Here is a 15,104-nt window from a genome sequence, read left to right as displayed (position 1 = left end):
GTGAATTTCTCTCTCTTTCTCTCTCTTCTGTCACATGGACTAACTCACTTCCGCAAATATTTATTGTGTGCTTCAGCACCAGGCACTGTGGGAGCAGAGATTAAGGAAATCCAGTGGTTTCCTCTAGGATTTTTTTTTTTTAGTGTTAAAAATAATTTAAAGAAACACACTTTTTTTTTTTTAGATTTTATTTATTTATTCATGAGAGACAGAGAGAGAGAGAGAGAGAGAGAGGCAGAGACACTGGGAGAAGCAGATTCCATGCAGGGAGTCTGACGTGGGACTCCATCCAGGGACTCTGGAATCATGCCTGGGCCAAAGGCAGGCGCTAAACCACTGAACCACCCAGTCGTCCCAAATTCTTTAAATTTTTTTAAAATTTTTTAAAAATTTTTATTTATTTATGATAGTCAGCACACAGAGAGAGAGAGAGGCAGAGACATAGGCAGAGGGAGAAGCAGGCTCCATGCACCGGGAGCCCGACGTGGGATTCGATCCCAGGTCTCCAGGATCGCGCCCTGGGCCAAAGGCAGGCGCTAAACCGCTGCGCCACCCAGGGATCCCCCCCTTTTTTTTTAAATGATAGTCATCACACACACACAGAGAGAGAGAGAGGCAGAGACACAGGCAGAGGGAGAAGCAGGCTCCATGCACCGGGAGCCCGACGTGGGATTCGATCCCAGGTCTCCAGGATCGCGCCCTGGGCCAAAGGCAGGCGCCAAACCGCTGCGCCACCCAGGGATCCCCCAAATTCTTTAAAAATACATTTTTTAAATTAAAAATGTCCTGGAGGGATCCCTGGGTGGCGCAGCGGTTTGGCGCCTGCCTTTGGCCCAGGGCGCGATCCTGGAGACCCGGGATCGAATCCCACATCGGGCTCCCGGTGCATGGAGCCTGCTTCTCCCTCTGCCTGTGTCTCTGCCTCTCTCTCTCTCACTGTGTGCCTATCATAAATAAGTAAAAAAAAAAAAAAAAAAAAAATAAAAAAAAAAAAAAAAAAAAAAAAATAAAAATGTCCTGGATGGTGAATCAGGGGGTCTGAGTTCAGTCACTGTCAGAAGACTTACTCTCTTCCAGGTACCCTGGACTTGGCCAAGTGCCCTGCATACATTTTCCAAGTACTTTGTTCTTCTTCTTCTTCTTCTTCTTCTTCTTTTATATATATTTATTTATTTATTCATGAGACACAGAGAGAGAGGCAGAGAAACAGGCTCCCCTTGGTGAGCCCAATGAGGGACTCCCAGGACCTGGGACCCTGACCCGAGCGGAAGGCCGATGCTCAATCGCTGTACCACCCAGGTGTCCCGCACTTTGTACTTCTTGACATCAGTTAATAATTTTACAAGCATGTGAATTTCACATGCGTGTGTCTGCTATCTTTACTAAACTTGACTTTCCCCCCTGGATGCCAGGCACTGCATCCAGTTGTCCTGTGGCGTCCCAGCACCTAGTATGGTATCCACTCCCCAGTAGACACTTGATATTATCTGTTGAATTAGTACATGAATGAAATAATCACCAAAGGAGAGGCGTTTGGCCTCTAGGTAGAAGACATTTTGTTCATACCCTTCCAGAGGGATTTTTTTTTTTTTTTTTTTTTTTTTTTTTATTCATGAGAGAGGCAGAGACCTAGGCAGATGGAGAAGCAGGCTCCCTGCAGGGAGCCTGATGGGGGACTGGATTCTAGAACTCAGGGATCATGACCTGAGCTGAAGGCAGATGCTCAACCACTGAGGCACCCAGCTGCCCCCAGAGGGATCTTTAATGAAGGGTAGAAAAGAAAGCCTGGTAGGGAAAAGCCAACCAATCCTTTCCACAATCCCCCACCCCAGGTTTCTAGGCACCCCCTCCCCACCCTCAAGGCTAAGTGTGGGGTAGGTGAAGCTTTTGGGCTGGGGGGGTCATGTCCTAGATTCCATGGAGTACCTCTGTTTTCTCATCTGTTCAGTGGGGATCAGGGTAATGGTTAACCTGGGGCTGTGAGAGGTCCTTGGAAAAGACAATACAGGGGTGTTTCAGGTTAAAGTGATCATCACTGTCCTGATAATCTCCCTGCATGGATCTGAGCACCACCCTCCATGACTATCCCTGTCCTCACACTTCTTTGGGTCAGAGGTTCTCAGAGTGTGGTCCCTAAGAACTCGTTGAAAATGCAAATTCTCAGGCTCTACCCTAGACCCTTCTAGATCAGATACTCTGGGGGTGGGGCCCAGCAAGATCTCCAAGAAGATGCTAATGCAAGCCCAAGTTTGCGTCCTTCCTGCTCTGCTCTGAATGTAAGCTCTCCTAGGGACGTTTGGCCTGAGATGTTCACTTCTGTATCCCCAGGGCTGGCGTAGTAGGTGTGCAGTGTCTGCTGAGTGCCTCATACTACGTTCCTGGCGGCTAGCCGTTGGCTGAGGACCCCCGCGTGTCAGGCTACCTTCTCAGTTAAGCAGCCACCCCCGGGATCATTTTACAGAGAGCGAAACTGAGGCTCAGGGAGGCCACGCCCGGTGTTGTGGGGTCACCCAGAGGGGATCCCCTAGGGAATCCCACGTTGGGCAGCTGGGCTCCGCCGGGCTCTCCAGCGGTGGCAGCGGCACGCGCCTGCGCGGCGCTGCGAGGGCGCCCCCCCCCCCGCCGGGGGTCCGCGCGCGTCCGCGACTCCGCGAGGGCGCCCCGCCCCGCCCCCGGGCTGGCGGGGGGAGGAGCGCGGCGGCGGCGGCGGCGGCCCGTGGCGAAAGTGCGGCTGCGGAAGCGCGGCGAGGCGGGCGGCGGGCGGCGGCGAGGGGGAGGCGGGGAGGCGGCGGGCGCTGCGGGCCGCGCGGACGCCATGGGCCGCCTGCACTGCACGCAGGACCCCGTGCCCGAGGCCGTGGGCGGCGACATGCAGCAGCTGAACCAGCTGGGCGCGCAGGTGGGCCCCGAGGGCTCAGGGCGCGGGGGGCGCGGGCCGAGGGAGGGACTGGGCCGAGGGCCGACGGGCGTGGGGCGTGGGGCGTGGGGCCCGCGGCGGGGCGCGGGCGGTGGGGCCGGGACGGGCCGAGGGGCTCGGGGGCCTGCGGGGCGCGTGGGGGGCTCAGCGGCGGGACTAAGGGCTAGTCCTGGAACCAGGAGAAATTGAGGTGCCTTAGCAGACGAACTGGGAGGAGTCTCCCCAGGGCTGAAGGGAGTTTGGGGGAGCTGAGGCACTAGTGGGAGTTTGGGGAGCTGTGGGATCGGTGGGCCAGGCCGGGCCGGAGATGTTCCGCAGCGAGGCTGCAGGGGGGGGGGGCTGCGGGGGGTCTTGGCGTCCAGTGGGGGCAGGTGACCCAGGGTGGCCAGGCCGGGGTGGGGGGGCTGTGGGGGCCCCTAATTAAGGGGAGTACCTGGGAGCCCTCCAAAAAGCGAGCCATGTACCCTTCGCAGTGTTGGGCCCCCCTCCGCACACACACCCCTTGATAGTAGGGGAGCTGCTGGCAAAGCCTTTTTTTGTTCATTCCAGCAGCAAATGCCAGCCTGCCAACTTCCTGCCCCTGTGCTGGTTGGGATGCCCTTTTCAAAGCACCCAAGGCAGCCAGAATAAATAGGTTAAAATGACACTTCTCACCACCATGGTAAAGGTGCAGCTGATTCTCCCCACTGGGTTGTGACTTCCCAGGAGGTGGGGTCCTTCTCCTTCATCTCAGCATCCCCCACAACTTACTGTTTTCTCACTAACTGACATATTCTGAAAGCCCCTTTGTCACATAGAAATAAATAAACTGAAAGTCACACGTGTTATTCTACATTTTCTAGTGGTCTCATTTAAAGATCAAAAAGAGGGCAGCCCTGGTGGCTCAGCGGTTTAGCACTGCCTTCAGCCCAGGGCCTGATCCTGGAGTCCCAGGATCAAGTCCCACATCAGGGCTCCCTGCATGGAGTCTGCTTCTGCCTGTGTCTCTATGTCTCTTTCTCTCTCTGTGTGTCTATCATGAATAAATTAAAAATAAAAATAAATAAATAAAATAAAATAAAATCAAAAAGAGAGGCGCCTAGCTGCAATGCTGGACTTTGAGGTCATGAGTTCGAGTTCCACATTGGATATAGAGATTACTTGAAAATATCATCTTTAAAAAGTAAATAAAAGGGTGCCTATGTGGCTCAATCCATTCAGTGTCTGCTTTCTTTCTTTTTTATTTTATTTTATTTTTTTTAAAGATTTTATTTATTTGTTCATGAGAGACCCAGAGAGAGAGAGAGAGACACAGGCAGACAGAGAAGCAAACTGTCCACAGGGAGCCTGATGTGGGACTCGATCCTGGGACTCCAGGATCACACCCTGGGCTGAAGGCAGGCACTAAACTGTTGAGACACCCAGGGATCCCCTTTTTTATTTTTCTTTTCTTTTCTTTTTATTTAAAGATTTATTTATTTATTCATGAGAGACACACAGAGAGAGAGAGAGAGAGGCAGAGACACAGGCAGAGGGAGAAGCAGGCTCCATGCAGGGAGCCCAACATGGGACTCGATCCCGGGTCCCCAGGATCAGGCCCTGGGCTGAAGGCGGCACTAAACCACTGAGCCACCTGGGCTGCCCTTCCTTTTTTTTTTTTTTTTTTTTAATAGCGTCTGCTTTTAACCCAGGTCCTCATCTCAGGGTCCTGGGATCCAGTCCCAGATAGGGCTCCCTGCTCACCAGGAAGTCTGCTTCTCCCTCTGCCTCTCCACTCAACCACTTGTGCTTTCTCTTTCTCTAATAAATAAATAAATAAATTTTTAAAATATCTTACTTATTTATTCATTAGAGACACAGAGAGAGAGGCAGAGACGCAGGCAGAGGTATAAGCAGAATCCATGCAGGGAGCCCCATGTGAGATTCGATCTCGGGACCCTGGGATCACGCCCTGAGCCGAAGGCAGATGCTCAACCGCTGAGCCACCCAGGCATCCCAATAAAGATTTTTTTAAGTAAATAAAATAATAAAGAAACAAAATTAATGTTTTCTTTAATCTATATTAAAATATCATTTCAACATGTAATTGATACAAAAATATAAATGTATTTAATTTATTATTTATTTATTTAATTTTTAAAGATTTATTTATTTATGATAGACATAGAGAGAGAGAGGCAGAGACACAGGAGGAGGGAGAAGCAGGCCCACGCCAGGAACCTGATGTGGGACTCGATCCCGGGACTCCAGGATCGCGCCCTGGGCCAAAGGCAGACGCTAAACCGCCGAGCCACCCAGGGATCCCCTAATTTACTTTTTTTTTAATATTTTTTTAATTTATTCATGAGAGACACAGAGGGAGAGAGGCAGAGGGAGAAGCAGGCTCCATGGAGGGAGCCCGACGTGGGACTCTTTCCCAGGACCCCGGGATCACGCCCTGAGTGGAAGGCAGACACTCAACCACTTGAGTGTGTCCTGATATTTTACTTTTTGATACTAATTTTTCTTTCTTTTTTTTAAGAAAAGATTTTATTAAGGTAGAGCAAGAGAGATCATACATAAGGAGCAGAGGGGTGGGCAGAGGAAGAGGGAGAAGTAGGCTCTCCATTGAGAAGGGAGCCCAATGCAGGGCTCAATCTCAAGACTCTGGGATCATGACCTGAGTTGAAGGCAGATGCTTAACTGACTAAGCCACGTAGGTGCCATGATAATATCTTTTCTGATTTTTTCGCACATTTTACATTTATAGCACATCTCAAATCAGAATAGACTTTTTCAAGTGTTTAATAGCTACATATGGCTAGTGGCCACTGTTTATCATACAGCAATTCTAAGTGCTTTTATGTATATTATTAAGTCATTGAGTCCTTAGAACCACCTTAGGAGGTAGGTGTTATTATTATCCCCATTTTGTAGATTAAGGAAACAGAGTCACGGAGTGGTTAAACAAAAGTAGCTGTTGTTTATTGAGAATGTACCGTGTGGTAGGCATTGTTTTCAGTGCTTTATGTGTAGCACCCTTAAAAGGTAGGTGCTGTTATTATTCCCATTTTACAGATAAAGAAATTGATGTGTTTAAGATTAGGCAGTCAGGAAGTTGTGGAGCCAGGAATTCAGGACCAGATGCTTGACTTCAGATTCTGGGGAGTGAAACATACAGAGTAGAGCTTTGTAGATGTTCTCCCCAGGTAGGTAGCTTAGCTTTCACTTGTTTATGTGGTGAGATTTTCTGGAAGATTTTCATTTGGAGAATAAAAAAGATTCTACTGCTAAAAATCTTTTTTGAAGCTACAGGATGATAGGATCTCTAAGGTTACCTCCAACTTGGTATTCATGGAAAAAATATAAACCGCATCCTTTAAAATAAGATCTTGCCTTCATATTCTAACTTTGAAACACACTCTGGGAAAAAACACACACACACTCTGGGGGCACCAGGTGCCTCAGTCAGTTGGGCGCCTGACTTTTTTAATTTTTTTTAAAGATTTTATTTATTTACTCATGACAGACACACAGAGACAGACATAGGCAGAGGGAGAAGCAGGCTCCATGCAGGGAAACGTGATGCGGAACTTGATCCCAGACCCTGGGATCAGGCCCTGGGCCAAAGGCAGATGCTCAACCTCTGAGCCACCCAGGCATCCCAGGAGCACCTGACTTTGGATCTCAAGTCAGGTCTTGATCTCAGAGTTGTGACTTAGGCCTGTGTTGGGCTCCACGTTGGACATGGAGCCTACTTCAAAACAAAACAAAACAACACTATGAGATCTTTACCTTTTTTTTTAAAGTTTGTTTGTTTGTTTATTTATAGTACTCCATACACCCATTGTGAGGCTCAGACTTACAACCCTGAGATCAAGAGTTGCATGCTTTGAAGACTGAGCCAACCAGGTGCTCCTTTCCTTTGTTTTTTTTGTTTTTTTTTTTTTTTAATTTTTTATTTATTTATGATAGTCACACAGAGAGAGAGAGAGAGAGAGGCAGAGACACAGGCAGAGGGAGAAGCAGGCTCCATGCACCGGGAGCCCGATGTGGGATTCAATCCCGGGTCTCCAGGATCGCGCCCTGGGCCAAAGGCAGGCGCCAAACCGCTGCGCCACCCAGGGATCCCCTTTCCTTTGTTTTTAACACAGAAAGCTTTTGCCTGGTGAGCAATTTACCAGAGTCCTTTCCCTCCCTTTCATTTGGATGATCGGATTTCTCCAAATACCCACTCTATTAGCTAAATTTATTTTGAAGTCTGAGGCCTAGGCATCAAGGAGAAAAAGAATCATTGTATCAATGTGAGCATCACCATTTATTGCTCACTCAGTGTCTATTTTCCTGAATCCCTACTCTACACCAAATAGCCACTAAACCCAGTGAGATATACAAAGGCTTGATGGACACAGTCTCTTATGCTGGATAAGTTGTGATCTGCTAGAACAGGTCAGAAAATGGAGATCCAGCACAGTACTAGCACAGTGTACCTAGAAGTGTTCTCTGATGCCTGTGGCCAGTCCTGGGTAATGTGCATCCTTAAGAGTAGAATTTAAAAAACAACAATTTTTAGAATGGGTATGAGAGAGGAAATTCAGAAAAATATAAAGAAGAAAACAAATGGTCTACAGTCTTTTCACCTAACTGTAAATGAAAGCAACACATACAGTTAGAAAATTCAAACAGTATTCAAAGGTATAAAATTAAAATACCTATTTTGCTTATCTGCAGAAATTGTCATTTTTTTTAAAGATTTTATTTATTCATTTACAAGAGGCAGAGACACAGGCAGAGGGAGAAGCAGGCTCCATGCAGGGAGCCCGATGTGGGACTCGATCCCAGGACTCCAGGATCACACCCTGGGCTAAAGGCGGCGCTAAACCACTGAGCCACCTGGGCTGCCCTAGAAATTGTCATTTTAATAATTTCTTGTGTTCTCAATAGGAAAAAAAAAAGTCTGCATTTGCCTGTATATATATGAGTATCTGTTAGAATTTTTAAGATTTTATTTATTTATTTTTTAAGATTTTATTTATTCATGAGAGACACAGAGAGAGGCAGAGACACAGGCAGAGGGAGAAGCAGGCTCCATGCAGGGAGACTAATGTGGGACTTGATTCCAGGACTTCAGGATCATGCCGTGGCCTGAAGGCAGGCACTAAACGGCTGAGCCACCCAGGGATCCCCCTAGAATTTTTTTTTACACAGAAGGGATTGCATGGTATTACTTGAAATGGATTTACCATAATTTATTAACCAGCCCTATATTAATAGACACTTAAGTTGCTTTCAGTTTTTTGTTGTTATGAACAATGCTTTGTGTAAATATGTCTGGTTTACTTTTTAGAACGTATCTGAAGGGTATACTTCCTGCAATGGAATTACTAGGTCAAGAGATACGAGCATTTAAAAAATTAGATAGGACTATCGAATTGCCATCTGGAAAGGTTGCTCCAATTTATCCTCTCATCAACAGTGTAAGCATGTCTGTTTCCTGGTACTTTCACCAGCACTGGTATCATCAAACTTTTGTTTTAGAAGATCTGATCAGTTAAAAAGTGGTATTTCCTTATTTTGCTGATTTGCATTTCTCGTCTGGAATGATCTTGAACATCTTTCCAAATATTTATTGGTGAGCATAGTTAAGATTTTGGTTTCATGGATGATGATGGGCAGGTGAGCATTCCAGGGAAAGACAGCTATCCAGATACAAAGGCGAAGAATGGGGAAGGTGTTAAGGGAAGATTTATTCAACAAATACTTAACTGCACACGTGACAATAACCAGGTCTCTGTGACCATACAAAGGCGTACAAGGAACCTTCTCTGCTAAGACAAGTCCGTATTTCTTATCAAGATTTAAAATTCTAAGTGCCCTCAGGCAAGGTTCCAAGAGGGAGCCTCAGAAGTTAAGAATCTGGGTAGGTCACTTTCTTGTTGGGAGGGTCATGGAGTCTTGGCAGCAGGGCTTTAAAGGATAAAGGGTGGGTTGGAAAAATTGAGATAGGGACGCCTGGGTGGCTCAGTATTGAGCATCTGCCTTCAGCTCAGGGTGTGATCCTGTGGTCCCAGGATCTCCCACATATTAAAAAAAAAAAAAAAAAGGAAAAGGAGATAGGGATGGGGCTCATCATGGCCTGCAGACCAGATTAAGTTGAGGCCCCTCTTGAGAGGAGACATAGGGGGATGAGGCCTCACGGGGAGATTGAGCCTGAATGCTAGGCTGAGGCTTGAAAATGGAAAAGCCACTGGAAGCCTCCTTAGCTGTTCCATTTCTGAAAGGACCCAAGGTGACATAGGAAATACACTTAGCCAAAGATCTGATGGTCTGCAGATTTCAGGGGGAAAAAAAAGAAATGAAGTAAAAGAAAGCTCAGTTTGAGGATACAGTCTGAAACTAGTCCCTCACTTTTCTTGTTTTTACTATATAGAATCAGCAATTATGCAAGGCTGATACCCTATATCTTATGACACCTAATATCATGAGTACTGCAGAAAGACAACCCCAGGATCAACCTCGGTTAAAATGTTTCCAGGGAATATCCATGAACTTTTGAGAAAGTAGATACCTCTATGCCATTGGCAGGTGGGAGTATAAATCCATGCAATTTCTTTGCAAGGCAGTTTGGCAACATTTTCTCAGAATTTAAAATGCATATATTATTTGACCTAAGATACATTTTTAAAAAAAGATTTTATGTATTTATTAGAGAGAGAGTGACCATGCACAACCAGAGGAAGAGGGAGAGGGAGAAGGAGAAGCAGGCTCCCTGCTGGGTTTATTCCCAGGACCCTCTGATCCTGACCTGAACTGAAGGCAGATGCTTAATACACTGAGCCACCCAGGTGCCCCTGACCTAAGATACATTTTAGAAATGTATGTTATAGACATACATGTCACAAAGAGATATGTGGAAGGATATTCATTGCAGTATTATTTAGAATAACAACAAAGCTCGCACACATGCTAATGTATCTCTAGGGAGCCGAATTACACTAAGTCAATACAGCTGAATGCTGTACAGTTGTTAAAAGAATTGGGTAGGGGGTTCCTGGCTGGCTTGGCAGAGGAGCCTGCTACTCTTGATTTCAAGGTTGTGAGCTCAAGCCCCAAGGGTGTAGGTTCACTATCATCTTGTTTGTATTTAAAAGAAAGTAAATTCAAATACAATTCTGGAAAGGCCACAAAGGTGTTAGCAGTAACCACCTGTGGACACCTCCAACTGATATTGAGGGGGGCGAGCAGGAAGAATCATTTTATTACTTAAAAAAAAAAAAAAAAACTTTAAAAAAATAAAAATTTTAAAAATAAGAGATTGTTCTCTTTTTTTTTTTTTAAGATTTTATTTATTTATTCATAGACACAGAGAGAGGCAGAGACACAGGCAGAGGGAGAAGCAGTCTCCATGCAGGGAGCCCAGCGTGGGACTCGATCCCGGGTCTCCAAGATCACAGCCCAGGCTGAAGGCGGCGCCAAACCGCTGCACCACTGGGCTGCCCAAAAGATTGTTCTTGAACAGTAGATAATAAAGTGTAAACTTTACTGTTTTGTCATATACATAATAAGATTTTATTGTAGGAGAGAAACCCAGAAAATATAGATAGAAGAAAATAAAAATCTGGGGATCCCTAGGTGGCTTAGCAGTTTAGCACCTGCCTTCAGCCCAGGGCATAATCCTGGAGTCCCAGGATCGAGTCCCATGTCGGGCTCCCTCCATGGAGCCTGCTTCTCCCTCCGCCTGTGTCTCTGCCTCTCTTTCTGTGTTTCTCATGAATAAATAAATAAAATCTTATATAAAAAAAGACAAGTTAAAAAAAAAAAGTTAGAGGGCTGCCTGGGTGGCTCAGATGGTTGAGCGTCTGCCTTTGGCTCAGGTCATAATCCCAGGGTTTTGGGATGGAACCCCCAGTGGAATCCAGCTCCCTGCTTAGTAGGAAGCCTGCTTCTCCCTCTCCCTCTGTCTGCTGTTTCTCCTGCTTATGCTCTCTCTCACTGTCAAATAAATTTTAAAAATATTTTTTTAAATATTTATTTATTTATGATAGTAACAGAGAGAGAGAGAGAGGCAGAGATACAGGCAGAGGGAGAAGCAGGCTCCACGCACCGGGAGCCCGACGTGGGATTCAATCCCGGGTCTCCAGGATCGCGCCCTGGGCCAAAGGCAGGCACCAAACCGCTGCGCCACCCAGGGATCCCAAAAAATATTTTTTTAAAGATTTTTATTTTTAAAGATTTTATTTATTCATGAGACACACACACAGAGAGAGAGAGGCAGAGATCCCCTAAAGATTTTTAATTATTTATTCATGAGAGACATGGAGAGAGAGGCAGAGACATAGGCAGAGGGGGAAGGAGGCTTCTCGAGGGGAAGCCTGATGCGAGGCTCAATCCCGGGACCCTGGGATCATGACCTGAGCCAAAGGCAGATGTTCAACTGCTGAGCCACCCAAGTGCCCAATAAATAAAATCATAAAAAAAAAGACAAGGTAGAGAAAAAGTTTATATATAATATGTTAACATTTATGTGGGGCAGAAAAAAAGAAATCACATATTTGGGTTGGCTTAAATTTAAATAATAAATATGTGGATATATAAGCAAAAAGAAAAAAGCAACTACTATTAATCTTCCAGGGATTTTCCTCTCAGGCCGTGTGTATATGTGTGTGTGTGTGTGTACTTGGACCCTTCAGATATATATACTTGCAATGTCTCAATATGTATCCCCACATATGTGTTCCAATAAAATATATGAGTTTTTCAGACAATATGGTGATACTGATATATTGATACTGAGTAGTAGGTGCTGTGAATATTTGAACCTTAAGATGATCAAACAGGTATCCATGCTTGTGTGTTCTCTCTTAAGGGTCTATAGTTGGATGGGATGTGGGAACACAGACCCAGGAATAGAATTTTACTGATATTCTGTGTTGTTCTCTTTACAGCAGTTCTCGGCCTTGACAGAAGTGCTTTTCCACTTCCTAACTGAGCCAAAAGAGGTAAAGTACCTTATGATAAGGAAAGTTCCCGAGTGTGGGTCTACAGCCCTGAGATGCTAAGGAACTGAAGGCCTGGTTTGTTCCCTCTCTGCAGGTGGAAAGGTTTCTGGCTCAGCTCTCTGAGTTTGCCACCACCAACCAGATCAGTCTTGCCCCCCTCAGAAGCATCGTGAAAAGCCTCCTTCTGGTTCCAAATGGTGAGTAGCCTTTCTTAGCAATTGAGGCCAGAGATGTTACTTGAATTCTTCCAGTCCACAGAGTCAGCAAGCATGCTCTGGGCACTGAGCCAGCACATTCAGTAGAAAACCAGACCAGACGTGGGCAGGACTCTCAGTCTAGGGAGGGAAGCCAGGTACACAGATAACTGCAGTAGAATGTAATAGGGGTGCAGCTCAAAGTACAGTCTGCATCCCAGCTTCGGTTCCCAAACTGCTATCTGGTCCTCTGCATGGTAATTACAGAAATCAAGAGTAAGCATTTAGAAGCTTTTATAGCAATTTGGCAAAATCTTTTGAATCCACTGATTTTTTTAATGGGGCTTGTATTTTTTTTTTTTTTAAGATTTTATTTATTCAAGAGAGACATACAGAGAAAGGCAGAGACATAGGCAGAGGGAGAAACAGGCTTCCTGTGAAGCCTGGTGGAGGACTCGATCCCAGGACCCTGGGATCAAGACCTTAGCCACAGGCAGACATTCAACCACTGAACCACCCAGGTGTCCCTGTATTTTTTTTTTTTTTAAGATTTTATTTTTAAGTAATCTCTGCACCCAATGTGTGGCTCAAACTCACAACCCTGAAATCAGGAGTTTCATGTTCTACCGACTGAGCCAGCCAGGCACCCCATGGGCTTATATATATATATATTTTAATGTGGTAAAGCATACATAATGTAAAATTTACCATTTTGACCATTTGGGGCTTATATTTTGTATGCAGTTTTTAAATTTTTTTCATCGTATTTTATAAAAATATCAGTCCACAATGGATTGAAATTTTAAAAAGTCTTTCACTGTAGATAGTTTCAGGAAGTAATTTGCCTAGAGTAATCAGGAAAAGTTCTAGCCAGGAGGAAGGTGAGCACAAAAGCTTAGCTATAGGGATATCCATTGTAGCACTATTTTGATGACATAGAAAAATCAGAAACAAATTGCCCAGTGGTTAGAGATTAGTATAATGCACTATGGTCTGTTTTTACAGGGTAAGATCATGGTCAAAAATTCATGGTCCTAAGTTAGGTAGATGTGGGTCTGTCACTTGCTGAGTAGTGTGGTTTGCACATTTACAAATTAGCAGTAGGCTGATTTTCCCAAGCTCTCACCCAGTGGTGCGCTGAAAGTTGGGGGCTTAATTTGTTTGTTCCTGTTGGGTGCCTTCCCACATCTTAATGCAGGTCCTTTCCTTTGAGTGTCTATGCTCTTGATGTTCTGGGGGCTTGCATCAGAACATCCCGAGGTTTCCAACTGTGAAATTTTCTCACCCCTTTAGGTAATTCTTGCATTTGTTACCCTCGTGGAGGGTTAAAAGCTTGTAAACCAAAGGCTGGAAGAGAATGTGCAGTCTTTGTAACACGGGAATAAATACTCATTGCAAAGCTACAACAGTACAGAGCAATTGGAGAGCCAGAAGTGAAACATCTTCTTCTACCCTCACGCCACTCTTGTCTCCAGACACCATCACATTTTTCTTTTGGTGTATGTCCTTTTGTATTTTCGCATACACTGGCAGATATGCACATAGGCCTTCATGTAGTTCTGTTTTTCATAAATGGCAGTAAACCATAAAAGTGCTCTTGTGGCTTGTATTTTTTCACACATGGTACGTTGTGGAGATTTCTCCACAGCGACTTCATTCTTCTGAGGGCTGTAATGGGCCATGGACTGGATGTCTCTTCAGTTAGTCATCTGTTTCCTGTTGTTGTACGTCTTACTCGTAACCTTTCACTCTTAGAAACAGTGCCGCAGTGGACGTCCTTGGGACACTGTGTGCTCCCTGCTGTGAGCATTTCTGTAGGCTAGGTGCCCGGAATGTAGATCCAGAGTCTTCTCTCTCATTCTCTAGCTTAACACCTGTGGAGATGGGTTTGTCAGTGGGGGAAGACCTGTCTACCCAATAGCTGTTGTGGGCACTGATTTTCTAGGTGGCTTCTGTCTCCCGGTACCCCTGCCTCCCTTCTTTCCTGTCTTCCCTAGCTCTGCTCTCCACCCCCCTCAATCCTGTCAAACTGCCTCAGTCCTCCCCAGCCAGGACACTTGGACCCCTGTGCTATCTTTCAGAAAGCCTTCCTAAATCACTTCAATCTGCAGTGACCTCCCTTCCTCTCAGCTCCCAAGAGATGGTTTTTATCTGCAGTTATCATTTTGGCCTGTAATGGTTTACAGTTTGCTATTGTTCATGCTGTTTTACATGTGTCTCTTTTGTGGCTTTAACAGAGAGCTTGTTCTTTGAAGTCAAGGGAGGATCTTATACTTCTTTCCTGAGCCAAGGTTACAAGTTAAGTAATGACATAAAGCAGATGCTTAGTACATGCTGCATGAGTTGAACGGAACTTGGAAGATCCTGTGACCCTCTCAGGGGACGTTGGGTATATATTTTTCAGGCAGGATTGATTGTCATTGTTTATAGCAGATCATTTTCTATAGGTGCAGAGAACCCTGAGGAGGAACTCATAGCATACCATTTAAGAGGTGGGCTTTGCAGGCTCACATGGATTTGAGTGTTAGTCATATCACCTTTGTAGCTCTTCAGCCTTGGACAAATCAGAATTAGCCTCAGTGGGACGCCTGGGTGGCTCAGCGGTTGAGCATCTGCCTTGGGCTCCGGGTGTGATCCTGAGGACCTGGGATCGAGTCCCACGTCGGACTTCCTGCATGGAGCCTGCTTCTCCCTCTGCCTGTGTCGCTGTCTCTCTCTCTCTCTCTCTCTCTGTGTGTCTCTCATGAATAAATAAATAAAATCTTAAAAAAAAAAAAGAATTAGCCTCAGTTTCTTATCTGAAAAACAGAATTGTAAGAGCAATATGGTTGTGGCTTTAGGAATGAATAAGTTAATATATACAAAGTACTTAATACAGTGTTGGCTAAACTTTAGTTTTATGTATCGATAGTTCAGTTAGTTGTAGTCAAGTGCCTTCTCAGATTATGAGGAATAAGCATCTGAGGGTATAGCTCATAAGTCACTTGTTCTTTTCCTCAGCCCAGAACAAGTTCTTAGTACTTCCTGCCTAATTGT

General features: G+C 45.4%; 1 protein-coding gene across 3 annotated transcripts in view; it reads left to right on the top strand.

Moving 5' to 3' along the window:
- Positions 1-2,739: 2,739 nt before the first annotated feature.
- Positions 2,740-15,104, top strand: part of COMMD7 (COMM domain containing 7) — a 71,360-nt gene continuing 58,995 nt past the window's right edge. For 2 of the 3 annotated variants that reach the window (XM_049100520.1, XM_049100519.1), the window contains exons 1-3: positions 2,740-2,899; positions 11,821-11,874; positions 11,969-12,071. In XM_049100520.1, the coding sequence (XP_048956477.1) occupies positions 2,816-2,899; positions 11,821-11,874; positions 11,969-12,071 (241 nt within the window). In that variant the 5' untranslated portion in view covers positions 2,740-2,815. The remainder of the gene's footprint in view (positions 2,900-11,820; positions 11,875-11,968; positions 12,072-15,104) is intronic. The other variant, XM_025469714.3, reaches the window with a different exon arrangement.

The sequence above is a fragment of the Canis lupus genome, chromosome 24 (assembly GCF_003254725.2).
Source record: "Canis lupus dingo isolate Sandy chromosome 24, ASM325472v2, whole genome shotgun sequence".
NCBI lineage: Eukaryota > Metazoa > Chordata > Mammalia > Carnivora > Canidae > Canis > Canis lupus.
The sequence above is the reverse complement of the archived record's forward strand: the minus strand, read 5'-3'. Positions and strand labels throughout refer to the sequence as shown.